The 23,205-nt window shown below is 40.3% G+C and overlaps 1 protein-coding gene and 1 long non-coding RNA gene across 2 annotated transcripts in view; one reads left to right on the top strand and one right to left on the bottom strand.

Moving 5' to 3' along the window:
* Positions 1–23,205, bottom strand: part of LOC126456874 (uncharacterized) — a 392,629-nt gene that overhangs the window by 51,527 nt on the left and 317,897 nt on the right. The gene's annotated exons all lie outside the window — the stretch shown is intronic.
* The window catches only part of LOC126456873 (dynein axonemal heavy chain 7-like), a 783,013-nt gene continuing 768,639 nt past the window's right edge, over positions 8,832–23,205 (top strand). Inside the window, 1 exon segment of the mRNA XM_050092694.1 lies at positions 8,832–9,044. Within this exon segment, the coding sequence (XP_049948651.1) occupies positions 8,863–9,044 (182 nt within the window). The 5' untranslated portion in view covers positions 8,832–8,862.

Raw genomic sequence — 23,205 nt, 5'->3', positions numbered from 1 at the left:
AGAGATGCTGATGCATTCTTGTGTATTGCAATTTCTTGCTCAGTCCACCTAAGATTTTAATCTATTACTACTCCTGGAGTGTTTGCTGAAGGAGAGGAGTTGATATTTGCCCATTTCAGGTTAAAGACGGTAAGAGTCCCAAAATTTTAGGCTAGTGAGCCTAGAATGACCAACTAGTACTGCTTGGGTTTTGTATGGGTTAGGCTTCAACCCTGTATTGTGTGCCCATTTTGAAACTGCACATGGGTTGGTTGGTATTTAGATTTTCAATACCAGTTGTCAGGTTTATTGGTTTTGCACTTAGATACAACTGGACATCATCAGTGTATACGTGGTATTAGCACCAGAACAAAACCGATGGCGCATCATTTATATAAAATGAAAATAGTACAGGACCTAATACTGAACCATGTGGGATGCCTGAAACTAAATGCCTGCATTGTGACCTTATGACGCTGGACATGACCCACTGCTGGCAAGATGTTAGGTATTTGGGAAACCATTGCACTGCACTTGGTGAGAAATTAGGCTGCTTAATTTGGCAAGTAAAATTTCAAAGGTGGCAATGCCAGTGGCTTTGCTGAAGTCTAAGAAGCACATGATAGTTTCTTCTTGTGCGTCCATGACAAGCGTCACATCATCTGTTACATTTATTAAGGCAGATGTTCTGCTGTGATGTTTATGGAAATCTGATTGGTACTCATCTAGTAACTAGTTTTTATTTAGACAGATTGTAAGTTGGGCATGGTCTATGTATTCTAAGGCCTTGGACAGTGCAGGATGAACACCAATAGATCAGTAACCATAGGGCACTGTCCCAATGTACTTTATAGGTAATGAGTTAACTAGTCCCTGTTTCCAGTCCTCAGGGAAAACACTTGTGGTTAAGGAGTGGCTGAAGATATCTGTTATAGTGAGCATAGTGGGTCAATTTGGATCATGATACCATTGTGTGCAGCAGGTACTGACTGATACTCATGATAGCATTTTTGAAGGTACTGCAAGTAACAAGCCTTAGGTAGACTTCTTTGTGGTTACAATTGTTCACTCCCAAGAAGTGATCAATGAGTCCCTGTTTCATTTGTGGTTTGATTGTGGTTGTATGGTATGTAAAGTACTGGTTCAGTTCTTCAGCTGGGACAATGGGATCAGCTTCAGCTTTTACTTTCCCTGTACCAAGACCATGCATGGTTTTCCATATGACAGCTGGTCTGCCTCTGTTGTCTGTTAATGTGTGGGCATGCCTAATTTCTGCATTTCTCAGAACTTGACTGATTGTGTTGCGCTTCTGCTTGTAAATGATATGGTTTCCATGAGTGGCATGTAGTTTGTATGTCCAATAAGCATCATCTCTGAGATTCTGGAACTGTTAAAACAGTTAGCCTAGATGCAAGTTTCCTTCTTATTGTTCAGCTCTTTATGGGAGCATATTTGTCATGTAACTGAGCAAGTTTGTAAGAAAATCCATGAGGGTTTCTTTTTATGTCTTAGAAGGGAATAGAAAATGCTCTGCAAACTATTTCTTGCACCTCATTTGCAGGTTCTGGTAAATTAATGTGTTTGAAGTCTCAATATGTAGTCAGTTGCAGTTTCTTTCTGGGACATTCTAGCAAGTATGTCCTGAAAATTATGTCAGTTGTGGACATTGTAGTGATCCAGCTACACATGGCTAACAAAATTAAGACCTAATCTGCCATGTTATCTAGTTCAGTAATGAATCAAGCCATATGTAGTGATTGTGACTTAGCCCTGCCACTAAATTTCACCAAACTACCATAAAACACTGAGTCAATCCTGCTCATTGCAAATCTGGTGTGGTGTGAAAAGAAACACTCTCTGATTTCTACTAACAAACATTTGACCGTTTTGTCTAACATTTAGTTCTGCATGCACAGTTAAATGTGGTACAACTGCATGCATGTATGGCTATGATGATGTGGCAATAGAACATTTACTTCTAAGTGAACACACAGTGCTCAGTCTGACACTTGTTACTATGTTTACTCGCATGTGCGTATATTGCACCAGTCAAGTGGAAGCAGCTCTGCTGCCATTGGCTGTTGCATTCACCTTAATGGTGGATGCCACACTTTGAACAAATGCGATGCCTAAATAATTGCACATTAAATTCGTTCACTGAAATTTACAGTGCAAATGTGTTTCACACTTGCCAAAAGCAAACAGTGGCAGCAGCACTAAAATATGAATGAAAGAAGTAGGCATAAGATAAGAAACAACTACAGTAATGGAGGTCAACAATGTCTACATTAATTTAAAAATTTCACTAATGTGCCATTTATTTTAAATAAGAAGCTAATTTAGATTAGTTTCTTTGAACAAGTTCCAAAAAGAAAATTTACAATTTTAATAGTTGTTTTAGCCTTTGGCAGGAGCTAAAGCCTGTTACCATGCAGGCAGTGGCATGCAATGTCGTCGGCAGCTTATCATTGCAGACAGAATGTTGAAATCAGCTCTGTCAGGTGTAGATGCTACAGATGGATTATCTCATGTGGAATTTTAGCTTCTGCTTGGCGACAATTTCATCAGTGGCGTATTACAGGCCACTGGATACTTGGATGCTGTTGCAGTTGTTGCCAAAATTCAGCTTTACATGAGCAATTTATTATGTCTCTCATGCACAACACTGAAGTAACACAGTTCAATAGAGGGTTTTAAAGTTATTTTGATCACGGAATTGCGGCCTGTTCGTTTACCAAGCGAATAATGCGACCGCAAACTCGTCACTATTGGTGGTAACATGCACATTTATAATAAGCAGTTTCTATATGCCTGTGGCATAATTAATGGTTCATGCACACAGTAGTCAGCAACATTGTGAACATGCATCAAAATAAAAAAGAATTTAAAATACACATGGCACAGTTGCAGAATACGCAGTTCTTTCCAGAATACTGTAACTACAATGTTGTCTGGTCATAGCTATATTGTCGTAGTTATGCGACACAGTTTGTTTGCCAGTTTTACACAGTCCAACTTCTCTGTCAGCTTTAAACGTTTTTACATTCCAGTACAGGAAGGAGCAGAAATGTATCTCATCATTAATCAGTTTCGTTCATACCATTTGTTGCACAACACGACATAGTCAGCACACTTGTAATCTCCTTCCTCCTTCTCAGTACCAACATGAGTCCACACATGCTCTACTCACACTGTTCAATCCTCACAATCAATATCCTGATCGCTCTTGCTCTGCTTGTACAATATCTCAGTATACATTTAACTTTACAAAGTCATTCCAATCAAAGTTATTGCAATAAATGATAAACAAAGAATCAAAATATTTTACGTATTTAGTAGACAAGAAAACTGAATTACAAGTGTCCCAAAGGGAAATAATATCAATTGAATATTATTATTTTCAACAAGCAGTTACTCATTACATTATAGAACAAAATAAACACTATACTATATCACCAGAAATTCATGTGCAACCAAGAAAACAGAAAAAAGCAAGAAAGAAAAAAGAAAAAAAATTCTTATATAGGTTGCAAGTAGTGATGTCTTCACAACATGCTTGGAGCAAATGTTTGAGAGGCATGAATTACTCTGAGGTTTCATTGCAAATATATCTATGAGAGTGTGACTGCTGTTCATATGATGGTTGGGAGAAATTGAAGTAGCAACACATTTGAAGAAGAAAACATTCACTTAAATTTGATGCTGGAAGGACTGTTGTACAGAAATTTTATTTTAGTGTCACCAGTTATAATTATATGCTCATATGTCGATTTGAGACATGAAAGAGCAGTTTCAAAGCAGGCAAACCCACCTACTTTAGCAGGTTTGTAGAGGATACGTATCTGACACTTTCTGTTAAGGAATTATATCCCAACGAGCATGTATTCCACTTATTTGTCTTTGTTCCTGTTGGGTTTGCATAGCACAGTAAATGATAAATCAGAGTGTACCTATGCCCCTACTTCATCTCTGTGTCATTTAAAATTGTCATGTCTTAGAAAAATGTAGACATTTAGGTTTACAGAACTTGTGGGAATACTTGGTTTGAGGCAGGTCTCTGATACAAGTCTTACATAGGCATCTGTGTCTTGAAATATTTGATGGAATTGATTGAGATGAGCTGTAAAGACTAGACATTTGTGTATGCAATATGGATCTTAGTGTGCTCTCGTACAAAACTCCTGAGGCTATCGCTGCTGGATATTAGAGACTCTGTGCCAGTGAGCGTGGGGGAACAAAGCATACTGGGGTACTTTGTGTTAGGGGAGTGGGGTTTCCGGAAAGAAAGGAGGCAGTTATCATCAAGGAAAAGAGAGGTTTTGTGGCCAAGGCCAGCAGGCTTTGCAACAATTGAACAGCTACCTGTAGACAGGATGAGAAACTTGGTAAACAGAGTTACAATAGTCTGTGCACAACAGTATTGATAGCAAGATAAACAGAATATGAAGAGAGTGTACTATTGACAGTTCTATGATGAGTAACAATACCAATATGATGATAAGTTGATAAATAAAAATGGAAATAAAGCAGTGAATTGAACATCTGAATGAGAGCACCGTGAGAATAATGAGGTACTAATGGAATAACAAACTGTTTTGGTAGTGGAAGTATGAAAATTGAACAGAAAATTTATAATTAGTACTAAAAGTAAATCTAAACAAACAAAAGATGATGACACCAGGAAACTGTTTTAAGGAAAATATTACAAAAAATAGCTTTACAAAATGAAGACAAAAGCAAACACGCAAACTAGAGGCAGCAAGAGTTGGCATGTTTCTAGCTCCTGAGGCACAGACATTTGGGTTTATCTGCATTGCAGACTGATCTTTTCCCACTTTTAGTCTTCACCATTATCCTGCCGTCCTTTGTCCACACATTTTGTAGCCCAAATCTTGATAGTGTGCTGTTCAAAATCTTTAGTTTTTCAGAAGTGATATCCTAGCATATTGTCAAACCTGACATCATGAGTTTGTTCTTCATTCTGAAGATTTCATATCTTTTACTGTATGACAAGAACTTCAGTATTATGGCACTAGGTTTTGAAGATCCTAGTGCCTTACACCCCATTCTAGACTTCTGTCTATGTCATTCAGTGTCATGTGCAGGCGTAGCTTCTCTCAGGCAAAACTGATTACTAAGTCATCCATCAGAATTGTCTCTGGTGTTCAGGAATCCCAAAAAGTCTGAGATTATTGCATTTCTGATATTGTTCAACTATGTCAGATTTTTCTTTCAGCTTCTGTTTAAGCAATTGTGCCCTATCGTCGTTTTCTTTTTTCTTTTAAAGATTTGTTCAGAGCACAGACCTCGCTTGCATTCATCTCCAGAGTCTCCTATATTTTGGCCATCACTGGTGCAGTGACAGCATCAGTGGTGGTCCATACAATGAGCCCAACCATGTCTCTTAACTGTAGTGTGGCACTCAACTCAGTCTTCATGAGTGCAATGACATCAGCAATGCCAGGTGGTGTGGCCACAGATCCCGATGTCAGTTCATCTGCGAACTGGTTATGCGATGCTGCACATTGTTCATTGGTTATCCATTTTAAACACAATTCCAGGTTACGGATTTTCAGAATCAAAAGCTAAATGACACTAGGCACTCACCACATGGTTCTTGTGGTATATATAGAACAGCCCAGCTGTGTAATAACACCTCCACAATTCTTGCGAGCTGAACTAATGTGCCTCACCCAATTGCCACTATTTTGCTTATGTGTTCAAGTTAACTTTGCTCAGTGATTATAATCATATGCAATGGGCATCCTCCACAGAATATTTGTAATTGATTTGTACCTGGCTCGAAAAGCAAGAAAACCATAAGAGGCCACCAACACACAGGCGGTCGTCGCCTTGTGCCTTCTCAAGTCCAAGCACCAGCTGCAAAAGGCACTCATTAACTGAGAATATCTTTAGCTTCCGCACCACATCCATCATAGTGTCATATTCATCAACCAATAGTGTTTCCAGCCACCAAAAAGAGCACTGTGAACCAGGGAATAGCTTGCTTTTGCCTAGTACTGGTGGAGATTGAGGTAATTACACCAACAGGCAGAAAAGATAACGTGTTGTGGATGCTCTCTCACTTCAGTGCCCGCAGCCAGCTCAGTTCAGTTCCTGCAGCACAGCCATTCCTACTGTGCCAGCATTTCCTGCATTATGCTATAGAGCACAGTTTCATGGGTTGTTTTTTTGAAGACAACAGTTCTGTCTTAGCAATCGCTATTTATGGAGCAATAGATGTAATCAAACGAAAGTCTGCACACAATTACTTTCAGTCATAGTGACAATATCATAGACTGAGAATAGACTGCAAAATTAATTAGATTTTATTGTATTAGATACCCAAGATAAAATGAAATTCATCAAACTGTTAACGAAAGTAAAGCAGAGTGTGTATCATAACCCTTATTTGTTACTTGTTATTTGTTATTGTGTTACCACATTTCTGTTCTAGTGCCACCCTGTCAAGCATGTGTTTAATTAATGATAGTAGCATGCAGCCTATTACCCAATTTAATGAACTGTAGCAGTGAACAAGTTTTCTGCTTCTGTGGATATTTGGGCTAGATTAATAGTAACATTTGCATCCAACATCTGAGCACTAACTAAAAGTGCAGTTTTGTCTATGATTAAACTGAGGCACTGACCTTGCTGTCATTTATTGGCTGATCCATAAGTTTGTAGCGTTTATCCATAAGTATAACAAGCACAACAGATGCACATAATAGAGACTTGTAGTTACCAATAATATATTCTGCTTCATTGCTTACAACAGTCCGTCATTGTTGGCATAACTTTTTGATTTCGCGGCTGTAGAAATCACCCAGTTTTGAGACGATGGACTCTTCAAGCCATGTTCAGAGTGCATTTTCATGCAGAAATAAAGTTCCTTGAAGGTTCTTCACTTAAAACTTCCAGGCTGATAGGCCGTGGTCGAAGTATAAAACTCTCTCCTGACGTTTCATCTCCGATTGCAGGAGACAAACTCGGAGGTAAAGAGGTGAACTGCTTTACCTCCGAGGATGTCTCCAGCAGTTGGAGACGAAACATCAGGAGAGAGTTTTATACTTCGACCACGGCCTATCAGCCCGGATGTTTTAAGTGAAGACAATACTGGCCGTGAAAGCTTACATTGTATTCCTTGAAGGTTGTTTAATACAGAGAGGAAAAAGTGAAAATCTGAGGGCATGAGAACAGGTGAATAAGGTGGATGTAGAATGGCTTCGAACCCAACTCATATATAGTGTTTTTTGTCAGTCTAACAGAATATGGGAATGTGTTATCATTGAGTAGCATCACTTCATGCAGTCATCACGGTCACCGTTCTTGAACTGTGTTTGCAAGACATCTCCAATGTTGACAAAAAATGTCAGCAGTGATTGTTACACCTTGGGGAAGCATTTCATAGCACACCACACTGTCACTGTTCCATGAGATACATAACATTATCTTTTGTGTATGTGCTCAGGTGTTTGCACAGGCAGTTGCTGCTCTGTGTGGGCTCTACTATTCCTTTCTTTTCCTTATGTTAGCATAAAGATACCGTTTCTCATCAGCAGTAATGAAACAGGATAGGAATAGTTGGTGTTGTTCATGAACCAGTTAATGATGAGCAAGTGGAGATGCACATATGGCCACCAACTTTGGTTTTGTGATTTGCAGTACCTTTACACCCAAGTTTTGAATCTCCCCAGTGCAAGCAAATGTCACATGACAGTGGAATGGTCACAGTTCATTACTTTTGCTAGTCCTTGAATAAACTGATGCAGATAATTTTGGATTAATGCATTTAAATGATCTCCATTAAACCCCAGAGGTCTTCCTGAACATAGAGAGTCAATAATGTCACAAAAATGCTCTTTAAATGGCTCTGAGCACTATGGGACTTAACATCTGAGGTCATCAGTACCCTAGAACTTAAAACTACTTAAACCTAACCAACCTAAGGACATTACACACATCCACGCCTGAGGCAGGATTCAAACCTGCGACCGTAGTGGTCACACGGTTCCAGACTGAAGCACCTAGAACCGCTCAGCCACACCGGCCGGCAATCCTCTTTAAAATGAGAGAACCATGCTCTTGCTGTGCTCTGTCCAGTGACATTATCTCCAAACATGTGCAAATGTTTCTGGCTGTCTCCACTCCTGTCACCACTCTACTGAACTCAAACAGAAGAATATATCAAAACTGTTCTGATTTCTCCACTTAGCACTCCATTTTCTAGTGCCACAGCTCCACTGACTATATCTAAATGACAAAATACAATATGTAAACTCAAATAGTAACAGTGAACTACAGATAAAAAATGACAATTGATAATGAATCCATAGTAGCTGGAATACCAACAAGCAAAACAATAATGTTATGAACTTATACACCAGTCTAACACAGGTAATTAGGTTGGAGACAACAAGAAAGCTGTCAGAACAGACTGAAGCCATTCAGTTTTACTCAATACACCTAATCACCTCAACTACCATGATAAGAATCTTCTTAGAATGAACAGTTAAAAATGTAATCTTAGTTTGGAAAACTTATTTTGTGTATTGCTCAAAAGTATTGAAAATGTTTTCCACTCTGTTTGATTAGTTTTCCCCCATGTGTACAGTAAAGGGATGTATATATTAAATGAAGTGAAATGAAAGCCAAATAAGATAATAATTTTATTTCATAATAATAAATAGATAATTTCAATAACTTACCACTGGCTTGCTCCTTTTCAGTAATTGTCCACTGAAGCCAATGTATGTTCATCAGCTGGCTATGTGTTATTCCCAGACCACTAAAATGATGTCAATAATTTTATTTTTCTTCCAGTCACAAACAGAAGTTGATGAATTCTTAACTTCTCAACATGATTTTGAAGAATATACTGAAATGGTTGTAAAATTCCATGATCTCTCCCTTCAAATTCCATGTAAGACAATGCATGTTGTTACGATGTCAATGTATGAAATCCACCGAGAAGGCTTAATACATAATTTGGTTATGCAATCACGATCACAGAGAGATCAGATTTTGGCAAAAATGGCATCTTACTATCAAGAGATGTGTAAACAGTAAGTATTAAATGCTTCTGTTAAAAGTGAGGCATTAGAGTGTTCAGTCATTTGTTATGTGTGCAACCATATTTTAAATGCATCCTGAAGTTCCCAATCATTGTACATCATAAATTTCTCTTTCTTTGATATTAGCTCTTTCACTGCAATGTGGTTTCCTTATAAGTGTTTAGTTTAAGTTATAGAAATTATTTGATGACAATATCACACAATACCAAAGAGTTTTATGTTATAGAAAACTTTCAATGGCAGCAATATCTATCTTTGGTAAAATATCTTGGAATAATCTATTTTCAAATGAGTCTTCACACTAAGGTGTTCAGTACATATTTTAATTCATTTTCTGTGAGACAGCAGAAAACAGTTCCTTTCAGTTGTGAAAATCAGATCTACTTTACATAATTCACATGTAATAGCTCTTAAAACCTGAAACTGTGTACTGAGTCGTATAATTCAAAATCTAACAACAGAAAATCCAGGATGGAGTAATGCAATATTAAAAATAATATAGCACAGATGTTGTGTCACAGATAGGTGGAACAAAAAGACTGTCAAAAAAGTAAGCATTCAGTTAAAAAGACCTTCTTTCGAATTGGACGACTTACACACACACACACACACACACACACACACATGAGCTCAGCTCACACATACATGTCTGCCACCATTCAAACCACATCACATGGTCTTACTTATAAGTTACACTATATCAACCATCTTGCCCACGCACAACACATGGCTACAAGACCACGCTAATTGTTGATGCAGCATTTCATGCCCTGCGTTACTCTCACCTATATTGTTAAGCCTAAACCTACAATTTGATCACGCTCCTTGCACCACTGTCATGTATTTTCATGTGATAGTTTCCATACCTTCCTGTGCCACATGAACTTGTACCTTGACCTACCAAGTCCTCTCCACCCCCCACTCCTTCTCCTCTCTTATTCCAGTTCTCACATACAAACGTCACCTAATCTAGTTACTTTTCTGTCCCCCCTTCATACATATCCACACACAGACCTGCAAACCGTATTACAGTGTCTTTATTTATATTTTTATTGATCTCTTGTTTTTACGTTGATTTCAGTTGATTTTCGTCTTTTACTACTGGCCTACTCCACCAGTTTAATCTTTTTTCCCCATTCGGAGAGATAATGGTCATGTGTATATGTGAGTTGCTTTTGGATGTGTGTGTGTTTTTTTGTGTAATTCAGAAGAAGGCCTTTTTGGCCAAAAGCTTACTTGTTTGACAGCCTTTTTGTTGTGCCTGTTTGCGATTCAACATCTCTGCTATATGGTGAGTAGAAATATGAAATTCCATTATGAAAAGTATAGTTGCTACCCACCATATAGTGGAGACACTGAGTTACAGATAAGCACAACAAAATACTGTAGGAAAGTGAGCTTTTGGTCAACAAGGCCTTTGTCGAGAATAGACAGCACATACACACACACACACACACACACACACACACACACACACACACACACACACACACACACACACACCTACAAATGCAACTCTCACGCACATGACCAAGTCTCTGACAGCTGAAACTGGACTGCGAGCAGCAGCACATCATGGGAGACGCCCCGGGTTGTGGGGGTAGGAGGAGGCTAAGGGAAGGAGGGGGAGGGATAGCAAGGTAGGGGTGGAGGACAGTAAAGTGCTGCTTGTGGGAGTGAGCAGGGATGAGAGAAAAGGGTGGGCATTCAGGTGCAATTGGGAAGTTGGACAGAGGACAGGGGAGAGGGGAGGAGGGGATAACAGTAAAGGAGAAAAATAAAAAGACTGCATGTGTTGGTGGAATAGAGGACTGTGTAGTGCTGGAATGGGACCAGGAAACAGGCAAGTTGATGAAAGTTGAGACAAGGGGGTTACTGGAATGTGGGATATCTTAAAGGGGAGTTCCCATCTGTGCATTTCAGAAAAGCTGGTGTTGATGAGAAGAATCTATATGGCACAGGCTGCGAAGCAGTCATTGAAATGTAGAACATCGTGTTGGGTGGTCCGCCTGTTTCTTGACCACAGTTTGTCGATGACGATACATACAGACAGACAGCTTGTTGGTTGTCATGCCCACATGCAGCACAGTGGTTGCAGCTTAACTTGTAGGTCATATGACTGGAGAGATATGGCAAGGGAGATCTGTTTTTGTACAAGGTAGGGAGTGTAATTACAGTCTATGAAGGACTCAGTGAGACCCTAGGTATCTTGTGAGAGGGACTGTTCTTCGCTATAGATGTAATGACCACACATAGCTAGGCTGTAAGGAAGGTACTTCTTGGTGTGGAATGGGTGGCAGCTGTTGAACTGGGGATATTGCTGGTGGCTGGTAAGTTTGATATGGACAGAGGTACTGATGTATCCATCTTTGAATGGAGGTTAACATCAAGGAAGGTGGCTTGTTGGGTTGAGTAGGACCAAGTGAAGCAAATTGACGAGAACATATTGATGTTCTTGGGGAAAGTGGATAGTGTGTCCTCTCATTGATCCAAATACTGAAAATGTCATAAATGAATCTGACCTGGTGATGTGCAGTTGCCCGCAGCTGTATCTTGGATTTGTTTGCAGGTAATGCCTTCAAAGGAGAAGTAATAGTGGGTGAAGATATAGTTGGTCGTGGTGACTAGGAAGGAGGTTATTGGTTTGGAATCTGTAGTGTGCTGAAAAAGGTAATGTTCATTAGTGGTAAGGCTATGAGCATTAGGCATGTTAGTGTAAAGGGAGGAGGCATCATTAGTGACGAGCCGGGCACTGTTTGGTAAAGGAACAGGAACTGTGGAGAGCCACTGGAGGAAATGGTTGGTATCTTTTATTTAGGAGAATAGGTTGTGGTAATAGGCTGAAGGTGCTGGTGTGTGAGAGCAGAGATTCTCTCAGTGGAGGCCCTGTAACCGGCCACAGTGGGGCATTCTGGGTGATTGGTTTTATGGATTTTAGGATGGATGGGGAGTTTTGTGGGTAAGGTAGAGATGAACTCTGGGGAGAGGTTCTGGTGTGGGGTTAAGGATTTTAGGAGAGACTGGAGATCATGCTGGGTTTCTGGAATGGGGTCACTGTGGCGGGGTTTATAGGTGGATGAATCTGATGGATGGTGATTCAGAACAACAGTGGTGGAACCTTTGTAGCAGGTAGGATTATAAGGTCAGGATCAGTTTTTAGGTGATGGGTTGCAGCTATTTCTGCAGATGTAAGGTTAGTTTGCATGTTGAAAAGTTTGGGGACTGGTGGTGTGGCAAGATTCGATGTTAAGAGATTATGGGGTGATCAGGGGGCAGTGGGGATGGATCAGGGATGGATGAAGAAGTGAACGAGTCAGGCAGGGTTCAACATTGGTCTGGTTGAGCCTGATTGGCAGAATTGCTGATGAAAAAATGTTTCCACTGTAGGGGCTGAGAGAAGGAGAAAAGGTCTTTAACAAATCCTGCATGACTGAATTTCAGAGTGGAACAAAAGGTGAGACCTTTGGAAAGGACTGATACATCTGTGGGGCTAAGGCTTTTGGAGATGAGGTTCATAACTGCGTTTTGGATCTGTTTAGGTTCTGGATTCTGTGTGGCAGTGTGAGGGAGTGTTTGAGGGTGGAAATAAATATAGTAGGTCTGTGAGATATCATTTTTCAGCTATTAGGGGACATGGAGGAGGTTTGGAGATTGTAGAAGTGGTGGATAGTGGTAGTTCAAGGTGGGAGGAGGGAGTGAGCAGGGTAGAGAGTTTTTCGAGGTGGCATTGTGTATATTGCTCTAGTTCCTACCAACCATCCTGTATAAAAGATACCAACCATTTCCTTTTTGACACTCTACATTCCCTGTTCCTTTACCATACAGTGCCCTGCTCATTACTATTGATGCCACTTCCATTTACAATAACATCCCTAACACCCATGGCCTTACCACTATAGAACACCATCCTTCCCAATGGCTGATGGATTCCAAACCAATAACCTCCTTCCTAATCACCATGACCAAATATATCCTCACCCACAATTACTTCTCCTTTGAAGGCATTACCAACAAACAAATCCAAGGATCCAAGGTACAGCTATGTGCACCTGCATGGCACCATCCAATGCCAACCTATTCTTGGGCCATCTAGAAGAAGCCTTCCTAGACACCGCAGAGTCCCAAACCTATAATCTGGTTCAGATTCAGTAATGGTATCTTCATGATCTGGATTGAGGGTGAGGAGACCTTATCCATATGCCTCCCGAACCTCAACACCTTCTCCTCCATTTGCTTCACTTGGTACTATTCAATCCAACAAGCCACATTCCTTGATGTTGGCCTCCACCTTCAAGCTGGCAGTACTTTACTACCTTAAAAATGGCAGTACCTCTGTCCATATAAAATCTGCCAACCACCAGCAATACCTCCACTTCAACAGTGGCCACTCATTCCATACCAAGAAGCCCCTTCCATACAGCCTAGCAACTCGTGGTCATCACATCTATAGCGATGAGCAGTCCTTCTCAAAATATACAAAGGGTCTCACTGAGGCCTTGACAGATCATAATTACCTTCCCATTCCTGCACAGAAACAGATCTTCTGTGCCCTATCTTTCTAGTCACCCATCAGCCCACCAAAAAGTCCCTCTGTCCAGCAACAGAGGAGCATTCCCCTCAGGACTGAAAAGAGAAACATCCTACCCACTACCCTTCACACCCCTTCCACAGTGGTATTCGGGAACCCACCAAACCTACACAGTATTTTCATCCATCCCTACACAACCCCTGCTCCAAATCCCTTGCCTCATGTCTCATATCCCTGTAATATGACCTAGGTGCAAGACCAGTCCCATATGCCCTCCCACCACCACCACCTACTCCAGTCCGGTCACAAACACCACCTATCCCATCAGAAGCATGGTTACCTGTGAAACCAGTCATATGATCTAAAAGTTAAACGGCAATCACTGTGCTGCATTGTATGTGGGCATGACAACCAACAAGTTGTCTGTCAGCATAAGTGACCACCAACAAAATGACTGCTTCACAGCTAGTGCCATCTGGGTCCTTCCCACCAACACCAACTTTTCTGAATTGCACAGGCGGGAACTCCCACTTCAATATATCCTACATTCCCATAACCCTCCTGGTCCCAACCTTCGTTAGTCCTTGTTCTTACCCATTTAGCCCTTCCCTGTTCCCATTCCAGCACTACACAGCTCTCTATTTCATCAATGCACCCAGTCTTTTTATTTCTTGCCTTTTCTGCTACCCCCTCCTCCCCCCTCGCCAGTCCATCGTCTGACCTTCCATCTGCACCTAGATGCCTACCCTTTCTCCACCTGATCCTGCTCCCTCCTCCAAGCAGCACTTTACTGTCCCCTATCCCTACCTTGCTATCCCTCCCCCTCCTTGCCTCAGCCTCCTCCTACTCCCACAACCTGGTTGCCTCTCCAATGACGTGCTGCTGCTCACAGTCTAGCTCAGCTGCCTGAGACTGGGATCATGTGCGTGTAAGTTGCATTTGTATATGTGTGTGTGTGTGTGTGTGTGTGTGTACATGCATATTTTTGATGGAGGACTTGTTGGCTGAAAGGTCACTTTCATATAGTCTTTTTGTTGTGCCTATCTGTGATTCAGCATCTCCACTATATGGTGAGTAGCAACTATCCTGTTCCTAAATTCGTTAATTCCTTCCTGGATTTTTCATTTTTTGAAAATATGTAATGCCTTTGATGAATCATCATTGCTGAGATATAATGAGCATCAAATGTCCTGCTGTGTATCAGGGGCAAAGGCCTGGATATACATACCTTTTTCTCTAGTGCATATCTTGTCTGCAACTTATTTTCCATATAGTGGAGATGCTGAGTCGCAGATAGGCACAACAAAAAGATATTTCACACTTAATGCTTTTGGCCAATGGCCTTCGTCAACAATACACACACACACAAACACACACACACACGCACACGCGACTGCAGTCTCAGGCAACTGAAATCACAGTGCAAGCAGCAGCACCAGTGCATGATGGGAGTGGTGACTGGATGAGGGAAAGGAGGAGGCTGGGGCAGGGAGGGGGAGGGATAGTATGGTGGGGGTGGCGGACAGTGAAGTGCTGCAGATTGGGTGGTGAGCAGGGGAGAGGTGGGAAAGGGGGGGGGGGGGCAAGTAGCAGAAAAGGAGAGAAATAGAGAGAAATAAATAATAAAAAAATGAAATAAAATAAATAAAAAATACTGGGTGCGGTGGTGGAATGACAGCTGTGTAGTGCTGGAATGGAAGCAAGAAAAGGGCTGGATGGATGAGGACGGTGACTAACAAAGGTTGAAGCCAGGATGGTTACAGGAACGTATGATGTATTGCAAGTGAAAGTTCCCACCTGCGCAATTCAGGAAAGCTGGTGTTGGTGGGAAGGATCCGTATGGCACAGGCCGTGAAGGAGTCTTTGAAATGAAGGAGATAATATTTGGCAGTGTGTTCAGGAACAGGGTGGTCCACTTGTTTCTTGGCCACAGTTTGTTGGTGGCCATTCATGTGGACAGACAGCTTGTTGGTTGTCATGCCTACATAGAATGCAGCACAGTGGTTGCAGCTTAGCTTGTAGACCATATGAATGGTTTCACAGGTAGCCCTGCCTTTGATGGGATAGGTGATGTTAGTGACCAGACTGGAGTAGGTGTTGGTGGGAGGGTGTATGGGACAGGTCTTGCATCTAGGTCTGTTTCACAGGGGTATGGCCCAGGAGGCAAGGAATTGGAAACAAGGGTTATGTAAGGATGGACAAGTATACTGAGTAGATTCGGAAGACAGTGGAATACCTCTGTGGGAGGGGTGGGAAGGATAGTGGACACGACATTTCTCATTTCAGGGCACGATGAGAGGTAATCAAAGCCCTGGCAGAGAGAGTAATTCAGTTGCTCCAGTCCCGGGTGGTACTGAGGTTCGAGGGGAATGCTCCTCTGTGGTCGGATGGTGGGACTTAGGGGAGGTGGTGGGAGACTGGAAAGATAAGGCATGGAAGATTTGTTTTTGTACATGGTTTGGAGGATACTTATGGTCAGTGAAGGCTTCAGTGAGACCCTCGGTATATTTCGAGAGGGACTGCTCGTCACTGCAGGTGTGACTATCACAGGTGACTAGGCTGTACGGAAGGGACTTCATGGTATGGAATGGGTGGCAGCTGTTGAAGTGGAGGTATTGCTGGTGGTTAGTAGGTTTGATATGGACGGAGGGTTGATATAGCCATCTTTGAGGTGGAGGTCAGCACTATTAAGGTGGCTTGTTGGTTTGAGTATGACCAGGTGAAGCAAATGGGGGAGAAGTTGTTGTTGTTGTGGAGGAATGTGGATAGGTGTCTCACCTTATATCCAGATAGCAATGATGTGATCAATGAACCTAAACCAGGTTGGCGTTTAGGCTTTTGGGTGTTTAGGAAGGATACCTCTATATGGTCCATGAATAGGTTGGTTTAGGATGGTGCCATGCAGGTGCCTGCAGCTGTATCTTGGATTTGTTTGCAGGTAATGCCTTCAAAGGAGAAGTAATAGTGGGTGGCGATACAATTTAGTGCAGTTTCATTTGCCTGAGACTGCAGTCGTGTGTGTGTGTGTGTGTGTGTGTGTGTGTGTGTGTGTGTGTGTGTGTGTGTGTGCACGCATGCGCATGCGTACATGTGTCTATTGTTGACAAAGGCCATTGGTCAAAAGCTTTAAGTGTGAAAACCTTTTCGTTGCGCCTATCTGCGACTCAGCATCTCTGCTGTATGGTGAGTAGCAGACTTTCCTTCTCATAATATTGTTACATTCCATCCTGGATTTTCAATTCTTTGATTAAATTGATATTGAGGTTATTTGTATATCTGATCATTGTTTATGCTTCTGTGAGGGGAACATTATATCTGATTTTTACATAAGGCATTAATTGTGGGACGGAGTGTCCGTTTATGTAACGTAACATCTCATTCAAAAAAGTTGACATGTCGAAACACTGTGAAGATCTAATATTTGAAGGTTATGCAGAACAGTTTGAATTTTCAGGAAAAAATCTTTTCATATGGGCTTCTACAGATCCTCCAGTTCACACTTCAGGTTTTTCCTCTCCAGACTTGATGCTGTGCTAGCCTCTGTTCTTAAGAAAACCATGAGTATGATTTTGTATGGGGCTTTTGTATAAACTTTCTGTCTGATTCTCCAGAAAAAAGAATGTTAAAGGATTTACTGGAATTGCTCTACCTTATACAGACAGTATACTTCCCTACTAGAGTACTTGGTAGCAGCAGCATGATCATAGACAATGGCTTCATAGATTATTTTTTAGGTTATATGTAGAGTGTGAGAAAAATTACGTCTCAGAATACGTAATTTGCTGCCAGGTTCTCAGTTTGGTTTCAGAAATATGGAAAGAAAATGGTGTTTATTCTTTTTTTGTGTGAGGCACTAGCAGGACTAAGTGGTCAGTCGAGGACAGTAGGTATTTTTTTTGATTGAACAAAAGCATTTGATTATGTGGGTTATACAATACTTCTGCATAAATTGGAACATTATGGGATTAGGGAAAAATGGTTCATTTCATATCTGGAAAATAGGAACCAAAAGGTTGTCCTCCAGTGTCAATCAACATGGAAGAGGTTTGAATCTGGCTAGTGTCACGTAAAGTGGGGGTGTTAAAGAGTTCTGTTCTGGGTCCATTGCTTTTCTTGATGTGTATCAATGAGGTGCCACCAAAAAAATGCAGATGACACAGGTGTCATTGCAATAGATGTTGAATGTAATATAAATGATATAGCTAATAGGGTAGTTGGTAACATCAGCTTGTGGCTTCCACAGAAAAGATTAATGCATGACAGCAACAAAATACATTGCATTCAGTTTTTGTTGCAGAATTCTAGCAACAACTAAATTTTGTTATTGGAAGGTGGTCAACCAGGGAATGAAAACCTTTTTAAATTCTTAGAATGTAGCTTTATTGGAAGTATCTTGACCAAGATCTTGTTCAGTGATTGAATTCTTCTCTCTTCACTTTTTAGTGACTCGAGAATTTCGGTGTAAATTCTAGAGACACTCAGCCTTCCACCATCTTGAACACCCGATATTTTAAAAGTAAGTAAGAGTGCGGAAACGTACCTACTGCGCTGCCGGTTTCTGTGTGCAGGCTGTAATGAGAAGACGATAAGCGGGCAGTCGAACGATGCTGACAAGTGTTTGCCACAGGAGCCACAGACGCTGTGTGAGAGGACATGAAGTAATTAAATGCTATTCTTTGCTGTGTTAGAGAATGTAATTGTTGGAAATAAAAGAAAAATGAACATTTGACTATAGACTTTTAACTTACTTCATGTCTTGGCTCTGAACGAAGCAAGACACATGGGAGTCTATAAATTATTTGGTTGTTAAAACCAGGCAGTTGTGATTATATTTAATTGTATCTAATGGGTATCGATGTAGTTGACTGGCAAGAGTTTGTATGCTTATATGAAACTTGTGGAAAGGAAAAACCACCTGAACTGAACTGAAAGTATGAGAGTACCGAGTTATTTCAAGTGAGAGGGATAGGAATTTTTTGGTTCCTCTCACGAGCATTATTTCTTTGGAGAAGAAGTTATGGAGATCGACACAGCCACATATCCAGAGAAGGGGATCGGCTAAACGTTTCAAGTAAGTCAACTGTAGTAAGAGAAGTGTGTAGTTCGCAGTCCAGTTTTGCACCGCTTTTCTTGTCACCAAAACCATTAGAATGTAGCGTCTGAGGTGATCAGGACTTGAAGAAAGAGGAATTTTCAAATGAAATCAAAATGAAAAGATATTGTGAGTTGCTATAGCAACCAATAGTAACAAGGCAGGGAAATTGTTTCACAGAGTTGGATTCTGCATAAACGGTATAAAAGGGTGAAAATTAATAAATATCATACAAGAAAAGACACAAGGAAGATCTCAACAGTGTAGACTAAGAAGAGTTACAATGAAATCTATTCTATGATGGAAGATCCAGTGTGGAGAGTAAGCAGCCCTCACACACATTGCGGGGGCGAGGACCCCGTAACTAGCAACCGACGCCAATGACACTAGCTGCTGCTCACCGGTGCTGACTACAAATCCGTTCACTGACACCGATGCTGAAACCAACCTTTGATGCTGTTGGTGCCCATGCTGTTCACCGGCGCTGATTCCACACCTGCTCACCAATGCAGCCTAAAACTCTAACTGTGTGAGCGAAAGACAAGTAATTGAGAGCAAAGTTAAGGACACTGTTCAATAATAGGCTGTTAGTATAGTTATTATACTCAGAGCTGAAATTTTTTAAATGATAACTCATTCTAGAAGTAAGAAAAATATGGATAATACTCAAAAAACTGGGGAAACATCAGTACCAGCCATGGCCATGACAGTGACAAAAGAAATGCCAGGCTGGACTGAGGTAACAAATTTAATTAAAGCACTGTCTTAAATTAGACTCAATGAATACTCAACTAAATGCTAGATTAGATGATGAAAGTGCAGCTGCGAATGCTCAAATTGCAACTTTAAGTGAAAAATTAGATACACAGAGTGCAAATTCAGCCACTTTAAGACAAGAAATAAGTCTTAAGATGCAGTAAATACTCAGTTAAATGATGGATTAGATGAACAGAAGACAGATTCAGCTGCTATAAGAAATGAACTAAGTGCTACTTTAAGTGAAAAACTAGAAGCACAGGGTGAGGTTTTAAATGCTAAGTTCAATGCCTTAAATGATAAAGTGGAGAGTTTGCAATTAGATTTAATGAATGAATTAAGCAGTTCCTTGAGTATCCATGTAAACCAGCTGTTCACTGACTTTAGTCAGACCCAGAGTAACCGATTTCAGGACTTAGCTAAAAAACTAGAATTTGATATTGAAGATAAATGTAATAATGTAGATTCTGAATTTAGTAAAAAATTAGAATCATTTCAAAGAATATGTAATTTTACATTTGATGTGGTAAAGCAGAGACTACACAATTTAGGGGAAAGTGTTGAGAAACAGGACAAGCCAATTCCTATACTCCAATCGCAAATTGCAGGCATTAACACTCGAGTTGATAATGTGGAAAGGATTTTTAAAGAGAAACTAGCAACATCAGACACAATAAATATAAGCAGTCATGGAGGAACAAGTAGAAGAGGTGATAAAAAAGTTGCCGTGAGAGTGTCTTCCAACGTCATGTCTCCAGTTTTATATTCTGAACTTAGTAATACCAAAGAGAAATGTAGATGAACTTTGGAAAGAATTCAAACTTATGCAGGAGAAAGTAGATTGACTTCCCACAATGTAGTGTTAACTAGTGAAGTAATGACATATTCACAATGGGGAGCAAATTCAGGGTTATCTAGACAGTTCCCTAAGTTTAAGCCAGCTGAGGAAGTACACCCTACTCATGTTTTGAAACGTTCAATCAAGCCTTGCCCAAAACTTCGAAAGATTCAAAAAAGATTGAATTTGTGTTGGGGTACCTTTTAGGAGAAGCTTCAGAGTGGGGCACAGTGAACATAGAGAATTTTTCGTCTTGGGCAGACTTCCAGAAAAAGTTTAAGGAGGAGTATTGGTCAGTAGGTGCCCAGGAAAAACTAATATCTGACTTGTGGGACCCAAAATATTACAACAATTTGTGGGATACAATGCAAAAATATTTTGACTGGCATTTAACGAGAATGAAGTACTTAGATAAGCCCATGGAGGAAGAAGTGTTGGTGCGAATTTTAATAAGATGTTTAACCATTTATGCAATGAAGGATATATTATGTAGCGGGTGGAAAACCGTAGGAGAATTATTATCCTTTGTAGACACACTTGCTGCCTTAAAGGCTGCAATGAGAAAGTAATTCTAAATGAAAATCGGAATTTCAGAAGAGGTAGTAATAACAACAATAGCAAAAGAGACATGAGGCCAACTTAGCTAGAGTACACCAGTGAAACCGGAATAAGGGTAATGAAGATTATCAGAAAAAGCATCCTCCTCCGAATTTAGATCCAGTTACTTTGCAAGAATTGGTACCAAGTAGTAAAAGAGTACAAAATGGTAATGTAATACCCTGATTTGGTAACCAACCAGTGATCACCAATAATGAGGAAAACATAGTGTAATCTGGATCCAGGGCCAGGTCCCAGGTCGTAGAAATACATTAGGAAGCCTGGCTTATAATAGGTATGTTAATTTCATGCATAAAATACCAATCAAAGAATGTTTGTTACTGGAAGAACCGAGCTTAACTACCATTAATACACAACCAATAATAATAGGAAAAGTGGAGGATTTTGAAGTTAACATACTTATAGATTCCAGGAGTGAAGTGTCACTTATTTTTAGCGCTTTCTTTAACACATTATGAATGAAATATCACTTACCGATATTACCAGTAACGGGAGTGTACATAGTTGGTATTACTGGAACAAAGCGCAAAGTTGTAAAACATGAGACCCAGGTGAACTGCCAACATTGGGAATATCCCATTTCATGAGACACTTTTAGTAGTAGAAAATAACAATAGGGATATGTTATTTGGCCTAGACTAGCTATCAGAATTTAACATCATATTGAATTTTGAGGAGAATTTTCTTTATTTTGGAAAAGGTGACTACAAATACTCTGTAAAGTTTGTGACAGACAGCCATATTGGTAAACAAACAACTGAGAGTCGATGTCTGAGATTAACTGCTACAGCGAGATTGTCACCAGCGAAAACGTGAGTCATATACCACACTGTGCTGACATACAAAATAAAGTAAATGATTCCTCAATGTTAACCAATGATGAAAAATTAGATTTATCTAAAATTCTATTGGAATATGAAATGGTATTTTCTGATTGTCCGGGTAGTATTAGTGACTATGTATGTAAATTTAAAATCAAAGATGGTACTCCATTTTTCTGTAAGCCTTATCCAATACCAGTAAGTTTAAAAGAAGCAGTTAAGGAAGAAATGCACAAAATGATTGACAATAACATAACAGAATGTAGCTCATGCATTATGAATAACCCCCTGGTAGTAGTAAAAAAGGCTACAGGAGGTGTGCTGTTGGTACTAGACATGCGTACTTTGAATAAGCATATTGAGATGGAACAAAACAGACCCATTAACTTTGAAGAATTACTGTCCAAATTTAAGAAAGCAAAGTATTTTAGCACAATGGACCTGTCTGATGGATACTGGCAAATTCGGTTACATCCTGAATCAAATAAATATACAACATTCCTATTTGATGAGAAATTGTATCATTTTCATGTGTTACCATTTGGACCAAATATCTCAGTATCCGGGTTTATACATGCACTGGATGAGGCATTAGGAAGGGTTTAATAATATATTTAGATGACATACTAGTAATCTCATCTACCTGGGAATAGCACTGCCTGACCTTGAGTAAAACTCTGAAAAGGTTTAAAGAAAAAGGTATTACTGTAAAATTGTCTAAATCACACTTTTCAAGGCAAGGGCTTACATTTTTATGGCATATCATAGGAGTGCAGGTAATTAGACCAGATCTGGAACGTATAAAAACCATTAAGGAGTGTCCACTCCCTAAAAACATAAGACAATTGAAGGGATTTATTGGAATGGCTGGGTACTATAGACAATATACACGAAGTCAGAAGCTGAATGTCCCAAGACTTTTACATTTATTAAGGAAGGGGATACCATGGATTTGGGACCAAGATGCCAATGATGCGTTTGAAAATATAAAAAGAGCACTGGTCGAATCACCCGTATTACACCATCCGGTTTCAACAGATGCATCCGACTATGGTATATGAGCTGTAGCGGCACCACCGTTTAAGATAGGAAAAAGTTAGATATGGTGCACTATTTCTGAGCGCACAAGTTACTGCTAGGTGCGGGCCTGTTGACAGTGAGTTATGCTGACCAGCGGTTGCAAAGTAGAATGGAGCCCACAGGGCCATTGAACCACAGAAAAAAGTAAATGCAGTGGTTTACATGGCGCAAGTTACAGGCAGAAGCGGCCCACTGGCACAACCTAGGTGGGTCAGTAAGATTTTTTTTTCTTTCATGGCATTTAATTACTTTTGTATTGGGTTGAGTATGATGCTTTATTTATCTCCTCCTAAAACTGAAGATGAGATACTGAGCTGGAAGTGGGACTAATTGGGAACGAAGGCAACACAATGGCAGAGTCAAGGACGCAAGGTGTGTCAGAACTAGAAGCGGTATGGATTTTGTTAGAAAAGGTAGCA

Source organism: Schistocerca serialis, chromosome 2, assembly GCF_023864345.2.
Source record: "Schistocerca serialis cubense isolate TAMUIC-IGC-003099 chromosome 2, iqSchSeri2.2, whole genome shotgun sequence".
Classification (NCBI taxonomy): Eukaryota; Metazoa; Arthropoda; class Insecta; order Orthoptera; family Acrididae; genus Schistocerca; species Schistocerca serialis.
The sequence above is the reverse complement of the archived record's forward strand: the minus strand, read 5'-3'. Positions and strand labels throughout refer to the sequence as shown.